At 42.1% G+C, this 24940-nt stretch overlaps 2 protein-coding genes across 23 annotated transcripts in view; both read left to right on the top strand.

Annotated features, from left to right (window-relative positions):
* SERPINB11 (serpin family B member 11) overlaps positions 1-21339 on the top strand; it is a 91913-nt gene extending 70574 nt beyond the window's left edge. For 16 of the 21 annotated variants that reach the window (XM_077890477.1, XM_077890619.1, XM_077890228.1 and 13 more), the window contains 3 exons: positions 2270-2412; positions 3155-3310; positions 5407-6280. In XM_077890477.1, the coding sequence (XP_077746603.1) occupies positions 2270-2412; positions 3155-3310; positions 5407-5826 (719 nt within the window). In that variant the 3' untranslated portion in view covers positions 5827-6280. Of the gene's footprint in view, positions 1-2269; positions 2413-3154; positions 3311-5406; positions 6281-16529; positions 16634-19308; positions 19482-19642; positions 19779-20209; positions 20286-20954 lie in introns of those variants that run through there. The other 5 variants (XR_013375193.1, XR_013375157.1, XR_013375199.1 and 2 more) reach the window with 5 other exon arrangements.
* Positions 21340-23782: 2443 nt separating this feature from the next.
* SERPINB7 (serpin family B member 7) overlaps positions 23783-24940 on the top strand; it is a 56656-nt gene continuing 55498 nt past the window's right edge. For both annotated transcript variants that reach the window (XM_077888917.1, XM_077888843.1), the window contains exon 1: positions 23783-23955. The gene's annotated coding sequence lies outside the window, so the exon portion shown is untranslated. The remainder of the gene's footprint in view (positions 23956-24940) is intronic.

The raw sequence follows: 24940 nt of genomic DNA, 5'->3' as shown, positions 1-24940 counted from the left end.
AAGAATGTCTGGATGCCTCCCCTCCTTTTTTTTTTTATGTTAGTGGCCTTTGATGATAATTGCTTACATCCATTATTTCATTAGGGATTTAAAGTTACAGTATTCCAATATTTGCATTCTTTCTTTATAAGCTGGAATATTTTTACATGAGAAATTTCTCATAAAGTGGTTGTTCTAAGTACAATGAAATTAATATTAGAAAAACAATAAAAAAGCTAGATTCTTTCTCTTCAATATCAGTTCCAAAACAATTTTTTTTCTTTCTAGTCAGCAAGTTTTATTTTTTAAAGATTTATTTATTTGAGAATGAGCTAGTGGAGGGTGGAGGTTGTTGCAGAGGGAGAAGGAGAGAGAGACTTAAGCAGACTCTGCACTGAGCATAGAGTCTGATGCAGGACTTGATCTCATGACCCTGAGATCACTATCTAAGCTGAAACCAAGAGTCAGTTGCTCAACCAACTGCACCACCCAGGGGCCCCAGCCAATGAGTTTTCTTTTAAAAGTATCATTTGAATTCATAAATTTAAATATTTTGAGATATTTCAATTTACTGTCCCCTTTTAGTTATGGGAATATAAATTGGAGTCAAAAGTCCTTTTGACACTGCCCTTGGAAGAATTTGATATCTTCCTTGCTTTCCAATTTGATCAGATGTTCCAAGCTCATGTCCTACTCCTGACCTAGAATTTCATGCTTCTTGAGGGAATCCTGGATCATTTTAATGATACATGGTATTTAGAGACCGTAATCTGGGTACAGAAGTACTCATTGATACCAGCTTGATTCTTTATAGGCCTTCTCAGTGAATACTTTTTTTCAGATTAAATACAGCTTAATTTCTCACTGATATGACCAGTTAAAATTAAGACTCATACGAGCTTTACTTAACATCCCCCCATACCTATTTTTCTTTTATCTTGTGTCAAAAATCCCAGATTCCAGTGTCACCAATATTATTGCAAAATCACATCATCTAACATAAACATGACCTCAAAATAACAATACTAATAAAATATAACAGTAGCTTAAGATATTTTTTACAGTTCTTTTTTGTCCTTAGAGTACATCTGTCCCACCAGAGATATACAAATTCCCATGTTGAAATAATCTCTCTCTGGGTACTTGTGCCATCAACTCATTGTACCAGTAGTTTCCGAGGTTCATGAATGTAGACAGTCTTATTCCTTGATTCCTTGAGAAATAAAATTAGGATGAAATAATATCAAAGTATTAAATTAGAGCTAATTGCATTTATGAAGAGCATGTCAGTAATATAAAATAAATACTTCTTTGAGCCTAAAGACCACATTTCTAACATATTTGTATCTTATTATTTCATTTACCAGTTATGAACTCTCAACAGTATTTTATTGATGACAGACTGATGGATGTTATTCAAGTTTAGTTATAGGTGACTAGATTGAAATATGTATTTATTCAATTCTTTGTATTATGTTAGAAAATGCTTGGAAAGGTCTACAATTTTTTCGGATCTGTTAATTTACTTAGAACAGTAGTGGAAAGATTTAAGCTTAGAGTCTGATGTTCCAGATATCCCTATGTTTCCTATTGATACATTATGTTCCAAAAAGGTTTTATAAATTGCAGTGCACCAGAGTGCACCAAGAGGGTTTGGTGTTCAATCTAATTGGTATATTTACAAAGTAAGATACACCTTGTATATTTTTATAAATTCTGATTATCAAATGCGTATTTACTTTAAGTCTTGGTATATACTTGTGATACACTAATTGCTAGTACATTGAAAGAATGAATCAATCTTTTGAATGCTTAAAATATTTGGATGTGGTAAGATGCTGGAAAGTATAAAGCTTGATAAATATTAAAAGGAAGCCATAAGAAATTATTAAAATTAAAACAAAAGCAGTAATATATAGGAAAGCATTGGATATAACTAGGTATAAGACAAGTTGGTCATTAGCTACTATACTAACTACTTAGTATATTGGATGCCATCTTCTGATTAGAAATAACAAAGCATTCAATTCTTGGACATAAACTTCATTTGACAAGGACAGCCTCAATGGCCAGGAGATAAAGCAGTTCTCCTGGCATCTCAAATTTATAACTAGTCTTAAAAAAGAAATGGTTCCAAAAAAATAAACAAAAAATAAAAATAAAAAAATAATAAAAAAGAAATGGTTTCAAATTTCTAGTAACTTTTCAACTCTCTGTAACCAATAAACCCAAGTTCAAATCCAAATACATTAACTGTTTTTTGTTGTTGTTGTTTGTTTGTTTTTATAAGGAAAAGTCACAAACCTCTTTGGAAAGGGAACAATTGACCCTTCTTGTGTAATGGTCCTGGTGAATGCCATATATTTCAAAGGACAATGGCAAAATAAGTTTCAGGAAAGAGAGACAGTTAAAATGCCTTTTCAGCTAAATGAGGTAAGTATTTTGTTTTCAGACTGATGATAAATTCTGAAGAATGCAATAATTATTAAAGGATGATTTAGAAAGTTTTAGTGAAAATACTGGTCTAGGTTTCCATAGATTTCTGTAATTGTGTTCTCTCTGAATTTTATTTTCATTTTTCCTCGTGAGGTGACAGTAACCTTTCTCATAGGGCACCTAACTGGAGCCTTCTAGCATTGGGGCCACCGTGGCAGAGAAGAGAGCCTGTTCTCTCCTCACTCTTCCCCTATCCATGCATGCTTTCCACACATGCTGTAGACTGTTTTCTCAGCACAACAAAACTACTATTTTTCTCCTAGACAGTCTCCAATTGGATTAAAAAGGAAAATGTTCCCATGATGTCATTTTTCCGCATAAATCATTTTAAATGGTAATGTTGGCTTTGTTTTGGTGAAACATTATTATTATTATATTTATTACTATACATATGTATTTTATGTATAGGTGATGATATGTATTATTTGAACTAGTCAGGCTCTAACAGTGACTTATTTTATTTTATTTTTTATTATTATTTTATTTTTTTTTAGTGACTTATTTTAAAATAAAAAAATAACCTTCACAGAGAAAAGTAATATGAGGGCACTTGTTTATATTTTATCCATGCCTTTAGTGTTAACACAGAACTGCATGTTAGGCAAAAAAATCAGTGTACATACATGTACATGCACATATAGAACTAGTCTACCTAATTATAACCTTTGTTTTTAAATAGGGTAAAAGCATAATTGTGGAAATGATGTATCAAACTGGAACATATAAATTAGCCTTCATAAAGGAGCCGCAGATGCAAGTTCTTGAGCTGCCCTATGTTAACAACAAACTAAGCATGATTATTCTGCTTCCAGCAGGCACAGCCAGTCTAAAACAGGTAAAGAATACTAACACGTGAGAAAGCATTTGTGCTTGCACCCGCTCTTCCCAACTATGTGTACCCCATGATGCTGATGTGCTCAGTTCCTAATTCAGTCACACTCTAGGTTCAGTGGTATTTATTGGCCCAGGAGCTGTGAGAGGGGATAGGGACTCTGGTCCCTGCCTTCAGGACAGTGTATTTTGGGGGAATAATCCGTTCTTAAATAAAAGAGGGCACAAGGAGGCAAAAGTACCATCTTGTACTAATACCACACCTACGGTTTACTTGACATTTGGGAAGCATCTTTCTGTGGTAATGAGCTTGTATTGCTCGTTAGAGTCTTAGTCCACAGAAATCTGCTTAAGCCATCTTCCTCCCATTGAGTTTTTCCAGCATTTTATATAAATGCTTTCATGAGCTAACCATTCTTATTACCATTCTGGTTTTGTGGGGGGAAATGAGTGCCACAGCCATTGAGGACAGGTCATGATGGTGGCAGGAGTTTGGGTCTAACACCCTCTTCCTGGTTGCAGCGAAGGCTGCCCAGCAGAGAAGCAGGCAAGCCACTAATATGGAGCGACTGCACTTCCTCCCTGGCCTTGATAGGACTTCCCATGCTCTGCAGGAAGGAGAAACAGTTTCTTAAGAGACCAGCTGTGCTTCTGGGATCTTGAGGAAGCTGCCCTTGCCCACGGATGGGATGGCCACAATCAGAGGTTTCTAAGTCAGGGAGTGCCTGCTTGAGGTTAAACAGTGTGGCACAGTTGGGTGGGGGATAGGGAAGGCTTCTTGGAACACCTGAGTCGGGATGTATGCATTTGGACCTCTAGGAAGAGAGGCATGGCTGTGGCCGTGAGAACAGGTGGGATACTGCTGTGGCCAATTCAGAGGGCCTTGGACCCCTGGGTGCCTGTGGTGGGCTGCCATGGGAAGATATTTGGAAGCAGAGATAGCATTTTGGGAGCAGTTTAGAAGTGGTCTTTATCATCTTGTGATACATTCATTTGTTCGTTTATTCATTCATATACCAAACATTGCATGTTTACTCTATGCTGAGAATTCTAGTGGGTTCTGAAACACAGACAAACATGTGGTTCCAGCACAGAGTTATAAATATCATATAATAAGTACCATAATACACAGCAAAAAGTCCTGTGGCAGTAGAGAGAGTAGAGAATGAGGGGATTAAAGAAAGTTCCTCATAATCTTGATGTCACACACTGGAGGAGTAGAAATTGAATAGGTGGAATGAGGGTGCCCCATTGTTCTAACCAGAGCGAAGAGCTCATGCAAATGCCTGAGACGAATGAGATTGTGAAACAGATTTGCATCACAAAGTCATGGTAACTTGGATTAGGGTAGAGAGAGGCAAAAGGAAAAGATAGTTATGAAGAAAAACCACCTTTACTTTATGTCTGATTGTATATTGTCAGGATGGAGTGAAGGTGACAAAAAGTTTTCAGCTTTTATAGTTGAATGATGGGATTTGGCCTGCCAGAGGGCTGGCTGGAGGGTTTCAAATGCCCAAGGGGAGAGCTTACACAAAATTGTGGCACTGGGTGGAGGGCGAGAAGCCGGGTTGTGAGGCTGCATGGCTAGGTGGAGGCAGGAAGAGTGTGTAGAGCTGAGCTTCAGGGGTAGTGGAGTGGAGACAGTAGGGGGCAAAGGAGAGAAAAGTGAAGCAGAATGAAATGAAGAGATGCTGGGCGTCACAACAGCCAAAGGAGAAGCGAGTTCATGATGGGGGGTATGATTCACAGTTTCTGGTTTGAGAACCGAGAAGAAATGGTGAATTCATCCAGGAGACACAAGGGCTCCAGAGGCAAGAAAGGGATGTAGGTGAAGCCTACAGGGAGTTAAGGCAGTGGACTATAAGATACACATTTGAGGCGTTGACTTATGAGACATGGATAAAAGGTAGACGATAGAACAGGGAAGATGTGGCTAAGTGCGAGATTCTTTTTCCTTTTTTTTTGCAGAGAGGACTTCAGTGCGTTTCAAAGTAGAAAAGAAAGCAATACATTGCATCATTCACACAAGGAATTATAAAACCAACAGCATTTTATACACATGTTTGGCTCCTATGGGCTCATCTGTGTTTTGCCTTGTAGATAGAGAAGGAGCTGAACACGAAGACATTTAACGAGTGGACCAGCTCTGCTAACATGGTGGAAAGGGAAGTTGAAGTCCACATTCCCAGATTCAAACTTGAAATCAAGTATGAGCTAAAGTCCCTGCTAAATTCCCTGGGCATGACAGATGTCTTCAATGAGATCACAGCTGATCTTTCTGGAATATCACCAGTTGATGGCCTATATTTATCAAAGGTCATCCACCAGTCATATGTGGATGTCAATGAAGAGGGCACAGAGGCGGCAGCAGCCACTGGGGACAGCTTTGTTGTGAAAAGACTCCCCATCCGGGCTCGGTTCCTGGCGAACCACCCCTTCCTTTTCTTCATAAGACTCAGCCATACCAACACGATCCTCTTCTGTGGCAAGCTTGCCTCTCCCTTAAACAAGCAGGCTTGAGCAAGGCTCAGAGTCACAGAGGAGGGGCAGGGACAAACCCATGACTAACAGCAGTTCATCCCTCACACACCTCTGTACCTCACTCTGCTCATCTGCAAAATGGGGCTAGGCTCTCTCTCAACTTAGACCTTGAATTGGTGGACCTTAAGATTATAGAAATCATGGAAGAAGGTACATTTATGAAAAAGCTTCTCTGGTTCTGTTATCTTTGGGGCCTCATGTAAAGGATATCTGGGTGACAATCAAGTCAAGGAGACTAAATTTAAAGGTTTAGATTTGTTTGACTTGTACGTCTGTATGATCTCTTGACCAAGAGGAATCTACCTTCAGAAAAGCAATTTGAGGGCTTCAACTTTGGTTTGATTTTTAAATATTATTTTCCTTGCATGTACAACATCATGAATTTTAGTTCAAAATTCTGTATTCACTGTAATAAATACATAAATTGCTTTCACTTCTTTAAAGATTTTTAATGTACCACAGCAGTTAAATGACTTACAAAAAGAGACTGAATAAGGAGAGGTCTAATTAAGTGAATATTTTCATGGAATTATTGGTCAGGTGTTTTTAGCCCTAAATTGAAAAACAGATTTTTCTTTTTGCATCCCTCTCTCCCTTCCTTCCTCTCTCCTTTTTTTCCCCCAGTAATGCAATGAGTAAAAGTTCAGAAATAGCAAAAAGCAAATCAATAAGAGTTCTATTTAAAAAGATTTTTATTTAAGTTCTTTTTAAAAAGCTAATTCTTAAAAAGAAATCCTCCTTATTTTCTCTTCAAGATAACATGAGGTGATAATCAGATAATAATGGTTGTCATACATTTACTGCCTTCTCAGTGCCCTCTTGGTAAATGCTTCCTTCCAGACTTTCTCAGAGATGTGAGCAAAGCGGAGGAGCCCCTCAATTCTCCCTTTCCTAACTCTTAGAAGAGGCAGTCCAAAATCAGCCACAGCTTCCTCCTGAGGTGCTGGGACACCCTCTTTTACTATTGACAGTGGTGTCAGCTGGTGATTGTTTTCCTTTCCCATCAGGGCACTGAAAGATGGGGCTGACTTTACTTTTAATAATAGAGATGTTATAAAGAAGCTGTCTTGCTGTACCTGCTACCCTACTGATCCTTTATAAGCCCACTTGTCACATGGCAGAAAGCCAAGAAGCCACCTCAGCCTGCTTCACAGAATTACCCGGTAGTCCCTGGGCACAGTGGGTTAAGTGTAGTACAGTGAAGAGACTTGAAGCAACAGTGATGGGTGGGGGAAAATAAGAGTATCTTGGCATCTACTTCTCACTTTAAACATCGTGAAGAGACCATTAATAGTACCGGTCCAGTGAATGCTGGGTCCTTTGACATGAACCTGACATGTGCTGCGCAAGAGCAGAGAGGTACCATGTAGACTGAGCACTTTGGGCATGACCATCGCAGAGCCACATGGCACTCACTGGGGCTGGCCTCCATCTGTTAAAAAGACTCAGAATGAGTGCCCACTCCCAGGCTGCTGTCCTAGAACCCCAAAGTCCTCTTGGAGGGATGGGAATTGAGCTGATGGTCATCATTAGAGTCACAGCAGGGCATGCTTCTCACAGAGGGGCCTTCAGAAGCACCATGTAGGTGCTGGGCTAGGAAAGGAGGATTCAGTGACTAAATCAGCCCCTGAGAAGCAGAGCTGGATTGATTGCTGGAATCAGGAAATGGAGCCTCTTGGTGGATGGAGCCAAGAGCTTTTTAGGGCACCCGGGCTGGGATGAGGAGAACACAGCTATTTTCACTCTTCAAAGAGCTAATGTTATGTGTCAGTTATATCTCAGTAAAAAAAAAAAAAAAATTGGTCAAAGGACCTGAATAGACATTTCTGCAAAGACGACATCCACGTGGCCAACAGGTATATGAGGAGATGCTTGACATCACTAATCATCAGGGAAATGCAAATCAAAACCACAATGAGGTATCACCTCACATTGTTAGGATGGTGATGTCCAAAAGGAAAGAGAGAACAAGTGTTGGCAAGGATATAAATAAAAAGGAACCCTCATGCACTGTTGGTGGGAGGGTAAATTGGTTTAACCATTACTGGCCACAATAGAGAGATTCCTCAGAAAGTTAAAAATAGGACTACTGTATGATTCAGCAATCCCATTTCTGGGTACATATCTAGTGAAAATGAAATCAGTATATGCAAGAGATAGCTGCACTCCGATGTTCATTGCAGCATTATTCACAATAGCCAAGACAGGAAAACAACCCAAGTGTCCATCACTTAGAGCCATGAAACTATTCAATATGATACCATACTGGAGGAGACATGTCCCTATATGTTTTTCTAATCTCATAGGATGCACAGCCACAAACAGTGAACCCCAATGTAAACTATGGATTTTAGTTAATAACAATGTATTTAAGTAATTACCAATTTAACTAATAATAATAATAGTAGTATTGGCTCATCAGTTTTAACAAATGTATGACACCAATGCCATATGTTAATAGTGGGGAAATTGGGAGGGGCAGCAAAGGAGGTACATGGGAAGTCTTTTTGCTCAATTTTTCTATAAACTTAAAACCACTCCCCAAAAACTTAAAGACGAATAATTTTTTAAAAAAAGGAAGTGGGGGGGGGGATCCGTGGGTGGCACAGCGGTTTGGCGCCTGCCTTTGGCTCAGGGCGCGATCCTGGAGACCCGGGATCGAATCCCACGTCGGGCTCCCGGTGCATGGAGCCTGCTTCTCCCTCTGCTTGTCTCTCTCTCTCTCTCTCTCTCTCTCTCTCTCTCTCTGTGACTATCGTAAATAAAAAAATAAAAAAAAAATTAAAAATTAATTAAAAAAAAAAAAAGGAAGTGGGGGAACGCTTGGGTGGCTCAGCGGTTAAGCATCTGCCTTTGGCTCAGGGCGTGATCCCACGGTCCTGAGATTGAGTCCCACATCAGGCTCCATGCATGGAACCTGCTTCTCCCCCTGCCTGTGTCTTTGCCTGCCTCTGTCTCTGTGTCTCTCATGAATAAATAAATAAAATCTTAAAAAAAAAAAAAAAGGGAGTGGGGAGGAAGATTTCCTTTACCTGAATTTCAAAAACAAAACAAAACAAAAAGCCTACTTTTTTCTTAGATGTTTTCTAAGAGTATTTTGTTTTATTTCTGTCAGTTTTATTCCCTTTCGTGCTTTAAAGCTTTCTGAGTTTGTCAGTGGTCTTTTTCCCCTTCTTATTTTAAGAAACTGAGCCTCCGGATGAGTGTTTGGTATATACAGTGTGACAGTGACTCAGACAAAACTGCTGCTTTCCTAACCAAGTTCATATCCACACCTTAATGCCCCGGGAAGCCAGGTATTACCCCACGGCCAGTAAATAGCATCAAAACAATCGGAGTCATGGTGCATCAGTGGAGCATAGAACATCAAACTTTTCTTGGGTTTCTCTGATCCGAGTGGCCTCCTCCATGTGAAATAGTTCAAAATTAAAAGTCCAAGTGAAAAAAATCACCACCTGGATAGTGGTACAGAAAGAAATTTGTGTATTTACTGGTAAGTATAGCTTTTTCCCCTTTACTTCTAAATCTGTCATTTTTTTTCTCAGAAATTTTCAGGAGCATAATGGAATGGCAGGCATGAAGATTTAGTGGAGACCATCTTGGGTGGGGGAATCCCCACTCAGATTTCTGCATTGAGGATTCTTGCTCTTCCTTGTGCTGTCCTTGAAGTCCTGGATTAATGGCGTGACTATAATCCTGGTAGGACTGGCTCACACCTGGCTTACCTCTACTACCCTTGTGTAACAATCAATAGTTTCCTATTTCATGCTCCAAAGTGTCCTGGTTTGGATGATTAGTATATGGCTTTCCTACCTTAAAATTACTGGATATTAAGTCATGGTCTGAGGTTATCCTATTGAGTAGCCATTAGTTACCTACGGCAACAGAGAAAGAGCTGCTGGTAGGAGGCTCCAGTTCTTCTGGTAACAATAACACTGATGCTCGACCAGCTCTCAATCTTTGCTTTAGTGTCCCATGTTCCTTTGATTCTCTTCCTGAGGGCACCATCCTTCTTCTTGCTGTAGGATCATTCTGCAGGGGTTTACTCCTTATTTGTCATCTTCTGAGATAAGCTTCTCCTTTTATTTCTTTCCATTGGTGGCACTTGTTTCTTCTTTGTGGCGGCAGAGAAAGCAGAGCTCAATGAGAAACTGAGCCACCCTCAACCAGACCCATGTATAGTCAAACCATGTCAGTCATGACCCAAATAGTCATGTATACCTCCAGCCAACACCAGATTTGCTGTCCAAGAGTGAATGGCTTTAAAAGATTCTTGTCATTTCATTATTCATTGATACCCTGGCTCATTTCTTGAAGAAATATTTCTTGAGCACCTACTAAGTTCTAGGCCCCATGTTAAGCCATATCTATCTATCTATCTATCTATCTATCTATCTATCTATCTATCATCTATCTATCTATCTATCTATCTATCATCTATCTATCTATCTAATATCAAAAAAGCCACAGTACTTGTCTTCATAAACAGAGAAGACAGACTTCAGAGCAGTAGTGACACCTGGGTGTTAGGTAACTGTGAGAAGACTGTTATGAGGACAAGTGATGAGGATGGAGTGATGAGTGGGGGGCTCCAAGAGCCCTATAGCCATTTCAGGGAATGAGGACTTTCTTCTGAGGAAAATGACTTGCTCAGTTTTGCATTCTGGAAGCATCACTTGGGCTTCCACAAGGCCATCTTTATAATGGGAAAGACAGATTATAAGCTACATAAAATACATCACAAAGGAATCTTTTCCAAGTTAATAATCATTTTGGCAGAACTAGCAGAGTTTAGAGGTGCAGACACAATGACTGCTCATGGTTTATTTTGGTTTTATGTAGATAGCATCTTTGACAATTTAGGTGTGACAGCGAAGGTGTCATTAAGATGCTTAATTGGGTGATGGAATTGTCCAGTAATGTGGACATGAGTCAGAGTCACCCACAATAGCTCTGATATGTCTATGCCAAGAATCCCCCAGCCATCAAGAATTCCCCAAGTATCAATGTGGGAAAAGACTGTGTGTTAAGAGGCAATAAGGCTGTTGGCTGACATTCACCAGACTGGGATTTGGCAGGATTCCAGGTTCTACATGTGGTCTACAATTTTTTTTAAAATATTGCTTTCTGTTAATTAAATCTTTGTAAGGTCTTGTAGAGCATACATCAGACTAACACACTCTTTCTGCACTTGATCTCACTGGTTATTGTGGATCCTCAAGTTCCACCTCTTACTTCCATAATGCTCCAAATGCTCTCTGGGATTCCTCCACTATTCCCTTCCTTGTGATTGGCTCAGTATGGAATCTGCTTCCCTCTCCGGGACCATAGAAGCCACCTGTGATGTTGCCAGTAGATCCACAAAAGTGCCGTCCTCTGTTGGTGCTGTGTCCAGAACTGCAATGGATTAAGTATCCTTGGGTTCCTGGACCTCTGCTCCTGTCCAGTGGGCCCAAGGATTTGGTGTGAGGAGGCAATGCAGTGCTCATAGTGGAAGCTGGGGCTGGAAAACTCACTATCTGCCATGTCCCATGCCACTATTCCCAAACAGAATTGTGTTGCTCCCCCAGTCTTGTTGAAGGATGATGCAGAGGCTATTTGGACTCTCCCATCAGACGTTTTTTGCCCTGGGACTCAGGCTCTAGTGTGGGAGGAACATGACATGTGCATACAGGAGGGATGCTTGCACAATTGCCCTTTATCTCTAAACCTGGTCCTTGAGTCAGGGATACCCCAACTGTCCTCCTGAATATGAATTCTTTTCAGGGTGCTCTTTGGGTCCTCATGCAAAGAGGCTCCAGCGGGCTCCCTCATCACTTTTTCATACATGCCTATACCACCCAGATTCCTGTGAGGGCCACAGGTCCTTCTGGGACCCTGGGCATTCTCCTAGTCTTCACTTACAGATATCAGCCTTCAGACTTGCAACCTCATTACACACTCACAATCCCTCTTCTCTCTTTTGCTTTTCTCATTAGCATTTATCACTCTTGTTTATATTTTATTTATTTATTTGTTTATTGACATTCTTTCTCCACTAGTATATGCACTTTATAAGGGCTGCTTTTTAAAAAATCTTTTTTGTTGTCTCAATGTCAATAATGCCTAGAGCATAATATTTGCTCAATAAATGTCAGTTGAATCAATTAAGGAATTAATTCCTTAAATACTTCAATGTTCTTGTGTTTACTCTGTTCTTGATTTGGAAAGTGAAGAACATTCATTGATCTGAGTGATATATGCTGAATGGGGGCTAATGCAGTGAACTTGGCCCACAGCAGAGCACATCTGACAATTCTAATAGGATTGTTCTATACTTAAATTAAGGTGATCTCAAGCAACAATGTGGAAAAAATGTTTTATTTCTGCATACAAAGTCTCTTCTGGTAAAGAAGGTGAAGATAAAAGAGCCTGTATACTCCCACATGAGATGGTTTAAGATACACCTTGTTTTTTTTTTTTTTTTTTAAGATTTTATTTATTTATTTATGAGGGACATAGAGATAGACAGAGACACAGGCAGAGGGAGAAGCAGGCTGCCTGAAGGAGCCTAATGTGGGATTTGATCCCAGGATCCTGGGATCATGCCCTGAGCTGAAGGCAGATGCTCAACCACTGAGCCACCCAGGCACCCCAAGATACACCTTGTGTTGAGCTGGGTTCCCCAGAACATCTAAGCCACAGTTTAGGAGACTCGTGACCACTGAAGTCAGCTGACCCATTGCAAAGTGGGAGGGAAAGAAGGAGGGAAAGTCCAACCTAATTGAGTACAAGGTGTTGATAATAGAGCTGAACAGTTTACTGGCTGCCAGTTTGTTAGGACACTATTCAAATTAAGTAAAATTGTTAAAAATGGTAAAGAGTCTTCTGGGATCTCTAAAACAAAGTTTCATAGTGTTATTTAATGTAACCAGATTTTCCAATTACAGCTAAATTTTATTCAGCTTTTACACTAAGGTACCTCTCTTACACTAAGGTACAATATTAGTGTGTCTTGGGCTCCTCCTGGTGGGTGACGCAATAACATGAGATGTATATAAAACATAATGTGTGCTTGTGGGAGACCATGATGACAACAATGATGAGAACTAATATTTATTGAGATATTACTATATGCCAGGCACCATTTAAAATATTTTACCAATTTGATCCCCACAACTATATGTGATGACACTTGGTCACTTTGAGACTTAGAGAATGTCAGGTACTTGCCTAAGGGTTCCACTGTCGGTGACAGAGCCAAGAATCGAGGCCAAGCCAATTGACTTCAGAGTCTATGTCTTGTCCTCTGTGCCATTGTTATAATGCTACTTGGTACATTTGTGAAAGTTGGGGGGAGGGTTACATTGGCAATTTAGAGGCCTGGGTTCTAACTCTGCTTCTGCCCTAGCTCCTCTGTAGACTGAGCCAACTGACACTTGCTTAAGGACCTTAGATGTGTTGCTGCAGTTCCCTTCCTATCACTAGGTGGCAGACTTGGCGGCGGGAGGGAGCAGAGGGACTGCTGGATGTGCAGTATTTAATTTGTAAATCTCATCTTGTATCCTACCGGTAAAATAGTTTATGGGCTATTTCATTTAGGCATCATAAATATTTATTAAGTTTCTATTCCTTAAATTTCTTTCAATTTGTATTTATTTACTTATTTATTTAAAGTTATTTATTTGGCACTCGGAGAGAGAGCACAGCACGGGGAGCTTCAGGCAGAGGGAAAGGGAGAAGCAGACTCCCCGCTGAGCAGGGAGCCCAACCTGGGGCTTGATTCTAGGGCCCTGGGATCATGACCTGAACTGAAGGCAGGTGTTTAAGTGACTGAGCCACTCAGGCACTCCTCAATTTGTATTTAATAGTTCCATTTGTTCTATTTGTTCAATGTCTACAGTATCTATGAAAAGTATATAAATCAGCAGGGCATTTGGCTGCCTCATTCATGACAATGACTAGGACAGTATCTGGCTTAGCTAGGACTCAAAAATATTTGAGGTTTTTTTTTTTTTTCTTTTTTTCATGTTGTAAGGATTTCATTTTTCTTTTTGTTTTGAAGAAATGCTAGTGTTACAGAAAAGTTGCTAACACAGTACAAAGAGTTGCTTTACATCCCTCACTCATCTTTCCTTAATGTTAACATCTTCCATTACCTTACCAGAGATATCAAGAATAAGAAATTGACCTTGGCACAGTCTTACTAATTAAACTACAAACCTTATTTGAATTTTACCCATTTTTTCCCACTAATCTCCTCTTTCTGTTCTAGGGCTGTACTCAGGGTTTCGCAATTTTTTCTTAGTCTCCTCCATTCTGTAAATGTTCCTTAATTTTCCTGCTGCTTCATGACCTTGGCAGTTTTTGTTGATCCATCATTTTACAGAATGTCCATTAGTTTGGATCTGTCCAATGTATTCTAGTTGGAGTCAGATAATGTATTTTTGGTAAGAAAATCAGAAGAATTGATGTTGTATCCTTGTCTGTGCACCACGTCTGGGTGTTCAGGATGTTGATATGTTTTATTGCTGGTTACGTTTACCTTGGTCACTTGGAGAATGTGATGGTTACTAGGTTTCTCCATTGTAGTTACTTCTTATACCTTTGTAGTTAATAAATAACTTTGAGGAGAGTTTTTGGAGACAATGTAAATCTTCTATATCCTCAAACTTTGCTCACCAACTTTAGCATCTCCTTCTGCTCTACATTACTCTATTACCCATTTGGCCCAATCACTATACTCTTGGCTTTATTTTTCATTCTTAAGACTCCATAGCACTTACAATGGAGTGTGGTTAAGAGACAGTGGAATGTGAATATACTGTACATCCGCTACCTATTAACTGGTTCAGATAAAGATTTAACTGGTTCAGATAAAAATTTTTTACTGATGTATAATTAAATTACCCAACTGGACTCTCTGGACCTCACTTTGGATATTTTTAAAGTGAGAAACTGTGCTCTGAAAAAAAATGGGAGCAAATTTTAACAGTAATAATGGAATAGGATCTCCCCTCTTAAATCCATTGAAGATGTAGACATTACATTTACCAAAATTTGCTCAGTGGTATAAACATTAGAAATTATAGGTAATCATAAAGAAAAAAATCATTAATTCTTCCCTTAACTCTATTCTTTGTTAAGATTATGCCAATATCCTTCAGGATTTTCCTATGTATATATACACACACATATATATATACACATGTATTTAAATTTCTATTTTAAAATGGATCATATTACATATGTCATGTTAGACTTGATTTGTGTACTTAATATACATTGAATAATTCTTAAGAACAGTCCAGTATTCATTTACAGGATATAGCAGGATTGTATAAGTAATTCCTTATTGTATATTTTCAGTTGGCTTACTTTATAAGTTTTAAGTGTATCAGATGATAATTGGAGATAATATTTGAGGGTTATATGTCCCCTTGATGTCTAATATCCACCTTCTAGGCTTTCTGTGTACACTGCCTTCATGAAGAAAGAGTATGCTATCGAACAGTGCTGAGGCTCCTCAATGGATTTTCTATACAATAGCCTTGAAAGTCAAGCTTTTGTTTGCATATACTTGAATTTGAGAGACTGGACTCTTTGGATCTCCAAGATTTGGCACTAAAAATATAGGGTGCAAAGCATGAGAGAAACAGAATATGCAGTTAATTTGACACATGTGTGTACACATTTCTGCTGAGTACGTATACAGGGCTGAAACAGCTTGTGCATAGACTTAATCAGTTTTATTTTGATTTTTTTATATAAATTCTTTTTATTGGTGTTCAATTTGCCAACATATAGAACGACACCCAGTGCTCATCCCATCAAGCGCCCCCCTCAGTGCTCATCACCCAGTCACCCCCACCTCCCCTTTCACCCCCCCTAGTTTGTTTCCCAGAGTTATGAGTCTCTCATGTTCTGTCTCCCTTTCTGATATTTCCCACTCATTTTTCTCCTTTCCCCTTTATTCCCTTTCACTATTTTTTATATTCCCCAAACAAATGAGACCATATAATGTTTGTCCTTCTCCGATTGACTTATTTCACTCAGCACAATACCCTCCAGTTCCACCCACGGCGAAGCAAATGGTGGGTATTTGTTGTTTCTAATGGCTGAGGAATATTCCATTGTGTACATACACCACATCTTTATCCATTCATCTTTCGATGGACACCGAGGCTCCTTCCACACTTTGGCTATTGTGGACATTGCTGCTATAAACATCGGGGTGCAGGTGTCCCGGCGTTTCATTGCATCTGTATCTTTGTGGTAAATCCCCAGCAGTGCAATTGCTGGGTCGTAGGGCAGATCTAATTTTAACTCTTTGAGGAACCTCCGCACACTTTTCCAGAGTGGCTGCACCAGTTCACATTCCCACCAACAGTGCAGGAGGGTTCCCCTTTCTCCACATCCTCTCCAACATTTGTGGTTTCCTGCCTTGTTATTTTTCCCCATTCTCACTGGTGTGAGGTGGGATCTCATTGTGCTTTTGATTCGTAGTTCCCTGATGGCAAGTGATGCGGAGGATTTTCTCATGGCCGCACCACAATTTGCCTAAGTCCTTATTGACGTGCATCAAGGTTGCCTCGCATATTTCTCTAACTCTAATAAAAATTCTCACCATGAACAGTCTTACAGGTATTGATAATCATGGGTATTATTTTGTATCTTCCTCATTGTATGACATTTTTTTTCAGCAGCATTCGTCAACATCAGAATGTCAAATTGTTGGAATCTGTCATTCTGGGGATTTTCTGCCCAAGAAAGAATAAAAAGATCTGGCAAGAGAGCACAGACTATGGTAAGAAAATCATTGAAATTAGGAATCCTAGATTCTGAAGTAGGAGAGGAGAGAAATCAAGATAACAGGAATCAGAATCCATAAGAAGAAAGGAAGAGTCAGTGGTTGTAGGCCCCATGAAGTAAGAACAATTCAGTGATTACATGGTAAGCTCAGGAAGTAGTAGTCAGAAAATGCAATGTATGAGTACATGGTTTCAGAAGTGGGATAATTCTTGGGTACTGGAAAACACCAGATATGGCCATAAGCAGCTGAGGTAGAATGGATGGGTGGATATTATTGATAAAGAAATCAAAGGAGAAGCCAAAGCATTGAATCTACATGGACACTGTAGATTCAACGAGATCATCTAGATGGACACTGACGTCACTCAAGATGATGGACTCAAGGGGTGCCAGGGTTACTCAGTGCGTTGAGCATCTGCCTCTGCTCCAGATCATGACCCTGGGGTCCTGGGATCAAGTCCGATGTCAGACTCCACACTGAGTGGGAAATCTCCTTCTACTTCTCCCTCTGCCCCTCCCCAGCTTGTTCTCTCTCTCACACTGTCTCTCTCTTCCTCTCTCTCTCTCTCTCTCTCTGGCTTACTCTCTCTAATAAATAAATATTTTTTAATAAAAAAAGATGATGGACTCAAGACTAAGACTCTTAGATAAGCGCAAGTTTTTCATAGAAAAAAACAGGTACCTAGATCTGGAGTGCCAGGGAAATGGTGAGTAGCAAAGTTTCTATGGAACAAGTGATTTCCTAATGAGGAAGAGGAATAATAGCTTGAAGGTGTCAGAAGAAACAAGGAAAATACTCTACATCCCCACCTCGAAGAACTGTAGAGTTTGGGAGGAAGGGTCCCTATCTAAGACATATGCAAAGGAAGCAGTATTTTCATGGAAAATCCAGGTTACAGTTAAAGCCAGGAGATTCAAGAAACAGGAAATCAAGAAACCGTCTAAGGAAACAGGAAGTTTTCCAGGTATTCACCTGGACTTCTTAGTAATATCACTGATATTCATGGAGTGACCTAAGTGATGTACGAGGGCTTTGGAGAAGGGAGTAAGTTAACTAGCTGGAGGCATGCGCTTCCCACTTTGACCACACCTGCTTCCCATGCATCCTCTCGGTGCCCAGCCCCTGAGTGCAGCACAGCCCTTTGATCTATCTTTGCCAAGTGAGGGGCAAAACTACATGTTCTCCCAAGGCCTAGGGACTCCTATGGCATTTCTTCTGTCTGCTATTTCCTGGGATCACTCTCCAACCTCCCACCCGGGGCCATGTCCGTGGCTGGTGAGCCTGTTGAGGGGCCCAGAGGGAGGGGCACACATATGTCATAATGGGCATTGAGGCAGGGGATGACGCGAGGGCTGGCGTGTGACATAAATAATGGGGTAAGTCTGACCTTTGTCCAGTTACTCATTTGGTCAAGATGAGTAACTAGCCAAACGCCGTTTGGAGAAATGACAAAAAAGCTGCCTCGCATTTCTTCTTCTAGACCCCAGGCTCCACCTACGCACTCTATTCCTGCCTCCTCTAGACCCCGAGCTCCACCTACCCACTCTATTACTTCTTCCTCCCGACCCCGGGCTCCACCTACCCAGTCTATTCCTTCCTCCTCCCGACCCCAGGCTCCACCTACCCAGTCTATTACTTCTTCCTCTAGACCCCGAGCTCCACCTACCCAGTCTATTCCTTCCTCCTCCCGACCCCGAGCTCCACCTACCCACTCCATTACTTCTTCCTCTCGACCCCAGGCTACACCTACCCACTCTATTACTTCTTCCTCTAGACCCCGAGCTCCACCTACCCAGTCTATTCCTTCCTCCTCCCGACCCCAGGCTCCACCTACCCACTCCATTACTTCTTCCTCTCGACCCCAGGCTACACCTACCCACTCTATTACTTCTTCCACTAGACCTCGGGCTCCACCTACCCAGTCTATTCCTCCCTCCTCCCGACCCCGGGCTCCACCTACCCAGTCTATTACTTCTTCCTCTCGACCCCGGGCTCCACCTACCCAGTCTATTACTTCTTCCTCTCGACCCCGGGCTCCACCTACCCAGTCTATTACTTCTTCCTCTCGACCCCGGGCTCCACCTACCCAGTCTATTACTTCTTCCTCTCGACCCCGGGCTCCACCTACCCAGTCTATTACTTCTTCCTCTCGACCCCGGGCTCCACCTACCCAGTCTATTACTTCTTCCTCTCGACCCCAGGCTCCACCTACCCACTCCATTCCTACCTCCTCCCAACCCCAGGCTCCACCTACGCACTCTATTACTTCTTCCTCTGGACCCCAGGCTCCACCTACCCACTCCATTCCTTCCTCCTCTCAACCCTGGGCTTCCTCTATCTACACTATTCCTTTCTCCTGTCATTGTTCAATCCTGTTTCCTCTTATGCGTAACTCTTTTCGTCCACAGAACACCAGATTCAGCCAGCTTCGGCCACCTCTCTCAACTCAGAAACCTATCTCTTTCCCTCCTATTCATAGTGCTGTCCCTCCCTGCCGTCCTAACCTACAGGTTTCCCCACCCAAATCTGGCTCTATTCCTTCCAAAACGTCCAGCCCCCGCTCTTTTTTTCTCGCTCCTGTTCCCCGTTATTCCAATTCCTTCATTGCTCCTACTCCCCCTTCCAGCCATTCAGAGACTTGAGAGTCTTATCCTCCCCAACATTTCCAGCCAACTCCAACCAGACCTCCGTGATTCACAAATCCTATCCTGGAGAGATGATTTCCCTGTGAGTGGGACGATTCTGATATCATCCAGAATTGCCAGAACAATCGATCCCCAGGAGCTTGACTTGGTGAATGTTGGGAACTCAAGACAATGCCAATCAACATTTAGCTTGGAGGGTAAGCCTTGTCCATGATGGCGTTTTCACCCACAACATGGTTACCGTACTATTCTCTGTATGTTACCTTCCTCCTTGTAAATCGCCTTCATAGGCCAGAGATAACTTTAGCAAGATCATCTTTACCAGAAAACCAGTTTCTTTCCTCTCTTTCCTAATTAGCCGGCCTGAATGAATTCTACCTTTATAACTGGTTTCTCCATGGAATTTGGTCTGTGGCCACAGAGCAAACAGCAAGACGAGGGACACAAGGTAGAGAAGAGTGAGTGGAAATCATGTCATCTGATCTCTACACGGGTGAGTCCTATTGATCTGCCCTGGATGAAAGTGAATGCAAGAACGGGTGACCTCTAAGAACTCACACACAGAGCACAAGACCCCTATTATAGACAAAGAAGGATTCAAGGTTCTTTGGTCTGGTTCCTCCAAGACTCTATTGTTCTGCACCCTGGGATTTGTGGAAATGGACTAGGGACTTTCTGCCTTTGAGAAATGCCTCCTGAAAAAAAGAAGGGGGCCCCCCATTATGTTGTCATTGAAGCTCTGACCCTTGAACCTCTGAATCCCAGAAAATGGCAGGCACCAAAGCCTAGAAGGAAAGTATACATCCATATCCTTTCCACATGATAGCATCAAATAAACAGATTATATATACATATATAAAAATCCTCTTAAACCAATATATAGATTCAGCGGAATCTCAATCAAAATTCTAACACATAATTTTAGGAAACGTGAGAAGCTGATGATACTTTGCAAGGACAGGCAAAAGAGCCAAGAATACCCATGACTCCTTTAAGAACTGGTAGGTATACTTTTCCTAGAAAATACCAGACTTACCACAAGAGCCCACTTCCCATAGCTCTTGCCTTTCTACCTTTCTACTGTGAGACGTGGCCTTCTCACCCCCTTCTACAACTCTAGTCCGGGCAAGTGGCTCTGCCACAGGGCTGCCGCAGAGGGATTGGAGTAAATAGCTCAGTTCTAAGAAAGCAAGGGAGGGAGGGAGATGTGGACGGAAGGCAAGAGAAAGGAAGGGAGGAAGGAAGAAGGGACAGAAAGAAGGAAGGAGGGAGGGGGAAGGAAGGAAGGAAGGAAGGAAGGAAGGAAGGAAGGAAGGAAGGAAGGAAGGAAGAGCTTAGTAAAAAAACTCCTCATTTGCTGGAGCTTCTCTTCACCTGTGGGGCATCACCCCGGGGAGAGCAGACTGGGAGACCAAAGGATCCAGCGGGGATGCCCCACCTCCACAAGGGGAGCTGAGCCTGAGAGAGCTCCATCAGCCCCAATGTAACTTAGGGCCCTCTGTCCCCACTCCAATAGCAGAGCTCCCCGCCCCCGACCCCGGACACCAGACCAGCCACTCCCAATGTGGGGACACTGAGGAAGCCACACTCAAATACCTCCAACTTCTGCCCTCCTGGTAAATTTGAGGAAAACGTATCCATTCAGTTAATTGTGTAAGTTAATCTTACAGCTTCTCTAGGATGGACGTGTCAGAGCGCTTCCTGTTGCTTCTCCGTGTAACCACGTCCACAACATCCATTCTTCCATCCGACCAACGTGTGCTGAGCCCCTGGGGGGTGCTGGCCCAGGCCCCGCGGACTTTGAACCCAGGTCGCCCTCCCTCCCCGGCGGCTTCCTTCTGATGCCCACGATCTCCTCTCTGGGTCAGCCCGGAACGTGATGACCGCAGGCTGAACCATGTCAGGGTGCACAGCGATATCGCGCTCCACGATGCTCAAGTGCGGAGCTTGGGAGAAGATGATCGCCACACGGAGTGTTCAGCGCCCACCTCAGCCTCGTTCCTGAAACCCAGCCTGTGTACTGCTTGGATAAATAAAGATGACTTTCAAGCGTCAGTCGGACCTTTCCTTTGTGGAGTCTCACATTTTTCTGCCCGCATGCACTGGTTCAGATCCTTCATCTTTGGGAACCCTGGGTGGCCCAGCGGTTTAGCACCTGCCTTTGGCCCACGGCGTGATCCTGGGGACCCGGGATCAAGCCCCACGTCGGGCTCCCTGCATGGAGCCCGCTTCTCCCCCTGCCCGTGTCACTTTTTTTTTTTTAAAGATTTATTTATTTATTTATGATAGACAGAGAGAGAGAGAGAGGCAGAGACACAGGAGGAGGGAGAAGCAGGCTCCATGCAGGGAGTCCGACGCGGGACTGGATCCCCGGTCCCCAGGATCACGACGCCCCGGGCTCCAGGGCTCCAGGCGGCGCTAAACCGGCTGCCCTTCCACCTACTTCTGATGTTTGAATCCTTTATGGAGGGACCAACCCTTTTCTCCAAAATTGGATGTCCAAGTACAAGTTTCTCCGGAAAAGTGATGCTAATAAACCGATTGAGATTTAAAAGAAATGACAAATATCACTGCTTCTGTGCTAAGAACAGCTTTTGTTAGTGGTGAAGGAGTCAAAACAAAAGGGAGATTCAGAGGAGCATTGGGCATTTGAATGGGAAGGGATGAGGCAAAGGGATATACTTATACCCTAAGTCTAGCCTTGACAATGTATATGACTTTTCCTGTAGCCATAGGTAGGGGTGTGTGTGTGTGTGTGTGTGTGTGTGTGTGTGGTGAGGGGATGCATGAGATGTTGTTTGTATAAAGGACTTTATTATGCCGTGCTGCCTGCGGTTCTTGCCCTTCCCCATCTGGCAGTTAATCCGTGGGTCAGGGCATCCAGTAAGATGGAGACTGAGTGTCCCCAACACAGATAAATGGAAATAGAGAATAGAAGTGGTTCTATAAATCGTGATGGTGGCTGACTGTATTTACCATGAACAGGGAAGTCTCCTTATTTCAGCACACAGATTCTGCATCTTTATGCTCCACCGTCACAGGGCCATGGCTATATTTAACAACAAAGGCAAAGCGACTGAAATTTTGTGACATAAATAGGATTTTCATTTTCCATACAGATCATGGTGAAACGCAAATACGAAAAGACTTTTTCCAAAAGATAATTTAGGAAATGTCCACCTGCGTATGAAGGATATTTATAGTCATGGCCAACCCAAAATCCCACTTGGACCACAATTAACTTAGCATATATTTCTCAAGTGCTTACCAGGTTTTTTACAGTGTATTACATCTTTGGGATTTTAGGCAGCATGGCTTGTTTTCTTGCTCAGGAAAAGGTCTTGTAGGAGTGACTTAGAAGTGACAATATAAAGTTATATATAAAAAGTGGAGAGAATCCAGTAAAATATATGATGAAAGCATATTCATCATATATTCATCATCATATATTCATCAAAATATATGATGAAAGCATATTATTGAGAAGGAAAAAAATCAATATGGGCTTGTGATAATATGAAAGACAGTGAAAATGGGAAGATTTTGAGGTGGACCTTGAGTAATAGGTAATATGTAAATAAAAGACTCGTATACGTACAGTTCTCATACATCCTGGATTTTCCCAGGGCTGCCTCAATCAGTTATTACAATAATAACTGCATTTATTAAGTGACTACTATATACTAAGTACTTTGTATATGTTACCTAGAATCCTCCCAACTATACATTTCCTAAAATTCTCCCTATTTTTCAAACAAACAAATAGGACAGATAGAGCTTGCCAAAGGTCACATGGGTACAAGGAGCTGGAATTTCCAGTACACCACACCCTTCTATGGTCTGTCATCCAAAGTGCACTTCACAGAAGACATACCCTGCTGTTTGGTTCAGACTATATGGTCTCTGCTGTGTAGTGGATTGTCAGCTTTTCTTCAAAGTTGCCCATTGCCATCTGTTATTGGCAAAAACCATTCATGTGTTGCAAGCTTATCATGAGATCTGGGACTTGAGTCACTTCATCTTTCAGGACACCATTTGAACTCTAGATAATGACTGTCATGAGAATTGCTAAAGCCCAGGCATTTGGTCAGTCCTGGGCAGAGGACAGGATTGTCAAAGTTTTGCACCTGGTGCTTGGCCTCTCTTGGCTCCGGCTTACCCTCATATTTAACCCCTCCCTATGTTCTATTCTTCTGGCTCCGACTCTTGGCTCTCAGCTGATCACTTGCCCTACATCCAGGCACATACAGTTTAGATGGGAATGTGGAAGGAGAGTCCTTAGAATGTTTTCTTTCTGGGGTTGGTGTGGTTGACGTGCTCATGATAAAATGGTAGGATGAATAACAGATGCCAAGGCACTGCTCTAGGCTTCCTGCTGAGCAGGGGGATGCCGTGTGCCTTCCCGAGCTGGACAGGTGTGCCTCCTGGGTGTCCCTTCCATGATTTTCTTTGTAGTGCAGCCTGGGAGAGGGGAGGGACTTCTGTGCATTGCTGTCACTACTGCGGCGATTGTCGCCAGCCTCTCCCTCAAGGGTTGAGCCAGTGGGAATTCTGGGGAACTTTCCCTGGATCCTGGAAGAGATGAGGTGGGAGGAGTGAGGACTCAGGAGGGGAGGAGGCAGGAAGAACCTGAGCCCAGAAGAGCAGGTGGCAGCACTGCAGTGGGAGGAGGTAAGTGGTATTCTTATACGTGCTGGGTTATTCTAGAGTATTCTCAGACACTCTAAAAAGGATCAACAACCCCAAGGGCTGTCTGTGTGAGCATTCATCTGCCTTCAAAATAACAGCTTTACCTCCAGCATCTGGGCTTCTGGCAGTCGGACAATGCCTTGCTTGGTGAAATCCTGTCTCCTGTGCTTCCCTGAAGGCATCATAAACTCCCCTATCCATTCTCTCCTCTCATCAGGGTTGTAGAGTGATTTTAAGATTAGAATGACAGTGGATGGCAATTTCTATCACATTGGCCAACATATCAGATAAAAGAAAATCAGCTTTGTCCTTTACCATATGTGAAAAATGCCTACCAACTGCTGAATAAATCCAAGCTTCTGAGGGATAATAACTTATACACTGAATATACTTAAGGCTTGCATCTGGACTTCCCATCCCCTGGGTGTAACAATAGTACTGAGTAAAGGTGTGAATAAATGAATGGAAATTTACCAGCCAGTCTTTTCTACCTTTTTTTTTAAAAGGTTTTATTTATTTATTCATGAGAGACACAGAGAGGCTGGCATACGCAGAGGGAGAAGCAGGCTTTCTGAGGGGAGCCTGATGCGGGACTTGATCCTGGGACTCCGAGATCACACCCTGAGCTGAAGGCAGAGCTCAACCACTGAGTCAACCAGGTGTCCCCTACCCTTTTTTTTTTTAACAGCAAATGATCTAAACCTGTCCCGATGACTAGTTGCTTATCAGCTCCCAGATCCAAAACAAAAGCTAGAAACAATAATACTTGATAAAAATTCCCCCCAAAAGTCTGCTAGGTGTTAGACACTCCCCATTGATGATATTTTCATTATTATCAGTGATACTTGGCAATTTCAGCAACAATGGGATAAGACTTGAGCTTGATGTTGGTTTTAGGAATGTTAGGTGCTTTTGAGTACTTGATAAACTTATTCAGAATCAAAAGTTTTCAAAAAAAAAAAAAATC

This window comes from Canis aureus, chromosome 1 (assembly GCF_053574225.1).
Source record: "Canis aureus isolate CA01 chromosome 1, VMU_Caureus_v.1.0, whole genome shotgun sequence".
Taxonomy (NCBI): domain Eukaryota; kingdom Metazoa; phylum Chordata; class Mammalia; order Carnivora; family Canidae; genus Canis; species Canis aureus.
The sequence above is the reverse complement of the archived record's forward strand: the minus strand, read 5'-3'. Positions and strand labels throughout refer to the sequence as shown.